General features: G+C 28.0%; 1 protein-coding gene across 1 annotated transcript; it reads right to left on the bottom strand.

Moving 5' to 3' along the window:
• Positions 1-2,607, bottom strand: LOC130950633 (peroxidase A2-like). The gene is made up of 4 exons (XM_057879186.1): positions 2,331-2,607; positions 1,708-1,902; positions 1,372-1,537; positions 1-743 (listed from the first exon to the last, which is right to left on the bottom strand). Exons 1-4 carry the CDS (start codon positions 2,559-2,561, stop codon positions 325-327), a joined length of 1,011 nt encoding a protein of 336 aa, XP_057735169.1. The 5' UTR covers positions 2,562-2,607; the 3' UTR covers positions 1-324.
• Positions 2,608-6,480: the final 3,873 nt, after the last annotated feature.

Below are 6,480 nucleotides of genomic sequence, written 5' to 3'. Positions count from 1 at the left end.
TAAAGTGAACAATTTTTATTGGAAATATATATAATAATTAAGATCATTCATAGAATAAATAAATCACATTATTCATAATTAAGAAATCAATTCTTAAATACAAAATCTGAAATATTAGATGATTTAATATATTTGATTAAATTATTATTTAATAATTTTTAAATATTATTTTTACTCAAAGACAAATTCATATGTCACCCGTGAAAACTCAAAGAAGACAGCTTATGCTTTAAGTAGTCATTAACAAACTCCGATAATTTGATTAAATGGAAGTGTGAACTTTTAATATTTTAAGAACATGCAATAATTTATTCTTTGGTTGCCTCAACTTCCGTTAACTTTCTTACAATCGGCTCTGATTTCACCTTGAGTTCCCGTCAAGGGGCTAATATTCCCCATCTTGATCATTGCCTGTGCAAATGCTTGGAAGAAGGCATTTTTATTGTTAGCAAAGTTTCTGACAATTGAAATTGTTGAAGATCCGTTGGTGGAGAAGAGTTCTTGGTCTGTTTGGAGAAGGCCCCGGTTGTTGAGAAGGTTCGTGAAGTAGTTTTTGTCGAATGTGTTGGGGGAGGAAGGGTCCAAGTTGTTCAAAGTCGAACCGTTTCCGTTTTGTGGACAACTCTGTTGTAGAGTTGTTAAATAGGTAGCGTTCAATGTTGGATCAGGATTGCCTGTGCCACTGAAGTTGTAGAGCCTTTGAGAGAAGAATTGGCATTGGGCACGTCCGAATGTGTGTGCACCTAATCAAATTCCAAACTTTTATCAGAATTTATTATTTTTAGTCATCAATTCATCATGAAAAAGTATAGAGAGCCAAAGGAATATTTGTACAATATATACAATGGAGGTTTAGAGATGTCTGATTCAGTATTAGAGATATAACCATTAACTTAAGCTTTTGGGATGAGTGGTATCATGACATGATATCAGAACTTTAGATCCGAAAAGTTAAGAATTCGATTTTTGGTGAACTACCTTGATGATTATTCTAAATAGTATAGATGATGTTTATTTTTTAACTTAATGACTCATTGTATATATTGTACAAATATTTCATTGACTCCCTAACAAGACTCATTAGTCATTAATGTTTAAAATATAAAATAAAGTAGGTTATTAAATTATTAAACTAAAAAAATAATTAATAACTAACTGACAGTAAAAATTAATAAATTCTACTATTTCTCTAAGTCCAAAGTAACTTTAACATGAAAGAGAAAGAGTGATTACTCTAGAATCAATTATGTGGCTAGTTATGTCATTGAATGATAAATTTAATTAATTAAGCATATTTTGTAAATATTTTACTAGTAAGGGATCAGATCACATGCATTTAATTCAGTTATTATAATAGATATAGCTGGTTACCAGATAATGCAACGAGGTCCGTTATGTTCAGATTAACTGCACTGAATTTGGCTGTGATCTGTGCTAGAGTCTCAAATGGAGTAGGAAGAAGGGTATTGGCTCCAGTTTTGTTCGCAGTTAGACCATCCCTTCTTCCAAGTAGTACCTTCCAAGAAGGACCTTTCTCCTACAAAATTTTCCACGTAGTTATTTTTGTAAAACTCTGACAGTATATGAAGAAGAAAAAACTTATCCTATTTCATTCTTATACATACATGTGTAAAAGATAAATTTTTTTGGTCTTATATATAATAAAATAATATGATTTGTAGCAAGTTAATACTTAATATAATTTACCAAGGAAACTGAAGCTTCGGCTGCAAGGGCAAGAATATCAGCGCAAGACACAACACCAGGGCATGATGAATTAAGAGCGGCTTTAATGTTGTCAATTACATTAAAGCCCCTGGCGGAATTGTTGTTAGGACCTGCAGTTTTCTCACTCTGTGTTATGTTGCCACCCACGTCTAGCAACAGCGACGCATCACATCCCTGTCACAACAAAAAAGTATTATTAAATAGCATTGTTGTTAGTCTAATAACTAATATACAATTTTTTTTTTGTTTTAACATGACAATAGTATTCAATGAAGACAAATTAATGGTAAGACCAAAACTAAATATTTTAAGTTTTGTCGGGACAAACAATATAATATAAATATATAATATAATATAATATAATATAATATAATATATAAAATAAAATTAAAGAAGTTAAAAAAGTGTGAAGTGGCCAACAAACTATATTTCAAATAATATAGTCTATTCATACTCACTTAAAGGTCGCGAATTTGAATCTCACTCTTAATTTTAGAAAAAAATGTGAAGTGTCATAAAATTATATTTTTTTTAGAACTTAAGTTAATAGAAAAAGACATGTATACTATGGTTTAACTTAAAAAATTATAGAATTTACGTACATTGACAAAGCAATCATGAAAGTGGAGCCTAGTGAGGCTTGCGGTAATACGTGGATCAGATTTCCGAGCTTGCTTAATAACATTCCTAACAATGGATGACACTTTGGGACATGTTTTAGAGTAGAAGGTTGAACTCAATTGAGCATTTGAAGGAGAAACAGAAGATAGCACCAAGAGAATAATGATAGTAAGTAGAAAGAAACTATTATTATTATAAGTTGTGGAAAGCATGGTTGATTAGTAATCCTTCTTTCTCTTGCCCGATAATGGCGCAGGTTTTGGTGAATGATTGATGCATATATCTCTAGGTGACATTGGTGTATATATAGAGAAAACAAAGCGCGTCTAGCATTTAATTAACTTTAATAATTTTGTATTAGAAATAGTTTTTACTGGGTAGCTTATAAGTATTAGCTAGATATAGTTTAATTTAATGCATGTGTGAAGATTTGTAACATGGAGTGCATACACAAGCGGGGCCAGGAAAGGAAAATTCTAACATTCGGTTTAAAACATTGTTTGGAAGATAATATATATAGTTTAATATTAAATGAAATGAATATGTATTCATTAAGTATTATTAGAATAAATGTATAGTATTATATGTAATAATATATAATTACGAGTGGTATTAAATTAAATAAGATAACATTAAATTATTACTTCTCTATCATTACAGTTTGGTTTTATAGTTGGAAAAATTCTAATAATTGGAGTTCACACTTTCTTGAATTCTTTCATTATAGTGCTATGTCACAATAATAAGTTCAACACATTAAATAAAAGATGATGATACGTAATATATAATAAGTTGGCTCGGTATATATGTTGCAGCAAACGAGTAAAATTAAAAAGAGGATAATGTCATTTTAATCTAATGAAATTTTGTTAAAAATATACTATGTACTAAGAATAATATAATGGCGACACTATTAATTTAGAAGTGAGAAAATTTACTTCTTGGAAGAAAAATAATTTCACAAAGTAATATAAAAGACGCATGTCTTTCTCTCACAATTTCATTGGTTATTTTGAATTTTGGATATCATTAAAACTTTTTTTTGACTGGATGCTTTAATTTGTAATTATATTCAAATTTTTTTAATTATTACTCTTAAAAAATAAAATTATATATTCGAGCTACTTTTTGTATCTATTATTTCATTTATAAACTTTTAGGGATGGCAAAGCGGGCCGGCCTGCCCCAATTCGTCTCGTCCCGCCTAGGCTCGCATCATAAAATGGGGCAGATCAGCTCGCTCCGCCAACTGAGGTGGGTTCAAAATGCTAGCATGTCCTGTTTATTTTATGGCGGATTGGCAGGCCAGTAGGTTAGTCCGCTTGACTCTGTTTTTTTTTAAATAAAATTCATTAAAATTAATAAAAAATAATAATTAAAAATAAACACAAATAAAAATAGTCAAATTATAATATAATTCTTTTTACTATTTTTTTTATTTTTAACTTCAATAAAATTGTTCAAAATAATATTTGTCAATAAAATTATCTTTATTTTAAAAAATAAGTCATATAATTTGAGTATATATACAAAATTATAAAATAAAATAAATAAAATTAATAACTAAAAGAAAAATAAAAAAGTGTTTGAAAATTATATAATCATTAATTTTGTAGCAGTAATCACTCTTTTAGTTAATAAAAAAAAAATAAAAACCTTTGACCCGTCGGGTCGGTCCACTCCGCCCCTCTAAAAGCCGCAAATTTAGCGTTTTTTTTTATTTGGTAGGTTTCAAATCGTAGTTCAATACGTCTTTTTTAGCGAGTTCGGCGGATCGATTCGGCGAGTTCGACTCATTTTGCTACTCCTACTTTTCATGATATAAAAAATTTTCTTTTTTTATCCATTATTTTTAATATCAAAAATAAAAAATATACCTCAGAGATATATACAAAAATTATTTTTTCTCTTATACATATTATGATGTTTGTGGTATAGTAATTATAGTGATTACGGTATCTTAACAGTATTATTAAAATTAAAAAACAGTTTTTATTGTTTAACTATATTTTTTAATTTAAAAAATAAAAAATATGATTAAAATATAAAAAATATAATTTTAATTTTAACAATATTTATATAACCACCATAACTATAGACATTATCAACTTCACCTAATAGAAAATATTAATTATTAAGCTGGTTAAATTGTGACAACAAAGACAAATTTGTCTGTTTATATAATTATTAAGAGGGTGGTGTTTTGATTTGTTTGTTCTAGATTTAATATTCTAGTAAAAAAATGTTTGTTGTAGTTGCATCTATTCAATTATAAAAAATAAATGTTCAAGAAAATTAAATTACTCCATTATTACCTTAATAAGCACATGTAAACTCCACAGCTATTACCAACTTAACTACGTATAAGATATACTGGGTTCGTACTTTGGTCTCTGGACCACGTCAAAAGTCAAACTATTAGAATCTAATCTAATTTAATCGATTTGGGTTGGTCGAGTGATTAGATTACTCGTTCGTTTAAGTAAGTGTTGGTCAGCGACGGACTCTTAAATAAAGTTAAGATTTACGATAAATTAGTCATTAACATGTAAAGTTGAAAAAAAACTAAAAAAAAAAATCTAATGTAATTTATTAATTATTAACACAGGATATCGATCTATTACTTTTCATACAATAATTAACCTCTACTTAATTTTTATGTCCATTGGCCAATGGTATGCATAGACATTAGCTAGAACATGCCTGGTCCATGCTATAAAAATTAAATATAATCTGCAAACATTTTGCATAGCTGTCAATTACATTTTTCTTTCAAAAAAAAAAAAATCTGGCATGACACTGACGGTTAAAAGATTTACAATAATAATAATGTAGAACATGTCAAGATACAAAGAAATTAAAGAATTTTGTTATAAAAAATAAAATTTAAAACATATATAATGAATAGGAATTTCAAATTTTTTGTTACAATCACATTATTTATAGAGTTAGAAGTAATTAATCGAGTTAATATTGTTTCAGATTAGACTAAATTAAACGGTCGCATAACAATTCAGTTTTTTAGGTCGAAACTTTTATTACAATTCGCACTTTTAAATTCAAATATTTCTTTTATTTTAATCAATAAAATAAAATAAGATAATAGCATAAATTCTATAAAGGAGTCACAGGTTACTTTACACATTTCTAACCCTCACCTGTATCTTTTAAATTTATTCCAACTTAAACGTCGAAATATTTTTATAGGTATCACCCCGCTGTTTCCAAGGTCAAATTGCATCATCACCAAAGTCAGCAAATCCTGACCCTTCCTTCAACTCCAACTCGTATCAATAAAGTCTTGTACAAAAACAAACGACTTTTATGTATATTGAATTAACTATTAAATTAACTATCATATATATATATATGCTAATTCTTTATATTTTTAATGAATATATGTTATATTATAAAATAGATTTTATATGTCTAATTGATTTAATAACTAATTATATATATATAAAGATATTTTATAATTTTTTAATATATATTTTATATAAATAACTAATTAATTTGATAATTAATTCTTTTGTCTACACATAATTTAATTGGTGTTAATAAGATCTATAAAATTTAAAAAGAAAATATTTAATCCCAAAATCCTAGTCATTTTGCTCTTGGTATTTGTTATGAATTGTGCTAATAAGTGCTAACTCTGGATTCCAAGGTTGGTTAGCTCATGATAGAGAAGTAGACTTCTGATCAATGACGATCTAAATATAAAAAGATTATCGGGATTTTTATAAAAAAAACTCTAAAATTTAAGTTAATAGAAATTCAAGAAGTAAGGAATTGGGTAGGATTGCTTACTTGTGACAGATTTCGTGCGTTTTATTTATAGTAAATGGCAAAAAATCTAGCAAGGATCCTAGCTCGATCCGTGTTAGATTTAGGCAATGCAAGATTTGGCAATGATTTTGCTCAAATTTGGTCTTTTTGGTCAGCATTCTCCCAAGAGGGTAGTGCTTAGGCCAGTTGCTATCCTTAGGTCTATTTTTTTTGTTGTCCATAGTATTTTTCAACTCAACAAACTAAGAACTAATTCGTCGTGAATCGAAGTTTCATTTAATGGTCTGTTAGCCGCTATTCTTAGCTCCATTTCCTTAGATCCATTTTGAGAGCTGGGTCGTA

The sequence above is a fragment of the Arachis stenosperma genome, chromosome 9 (assembly GCF_014773155.1).
Source record: "Arachis stenosperma cultivar V10309 chromosome 9, arast.V10309.gnm1.PFL2, whole genome shotgun sequence".
Taxonomy (NCBI): Eukaryota; Viridiplantae; Streptophyta; class Magnoliopsida; order Fabales; family Fabaceae; genus Arachis; species Arachis stenosperma.
The sequence above is the reverse complement of the archived record's forward strand: the minus strand, read 5'-3'. Positions and strand labels throughout refer to the sequence as shown.

Excerpts from the sequence above, each read along its gene's own strand:
- LOC130950633 (XM_057879186.1), bottom strand. The coding sequence starts at position 2,561 with ATGCTTTCCACAACTTATAATAATAATAGTTTCTTTCTACTTACTATC. Across the intron at positions 1,903-2,330 it reads TTCATGATTGCTTTGTCAAT|GGATGTGATGCGTCGCTGTT; the intron begins GTACGTAAATTC and ends TTGTTGTGACAG. Across the intron at positions 744-1,371 it reads GGACCTCGTTGCATTATCTG|GTGCACACACATTCGGACGT; the intron begins GTAACCAGCTAT and ends GAATTTGATTAG.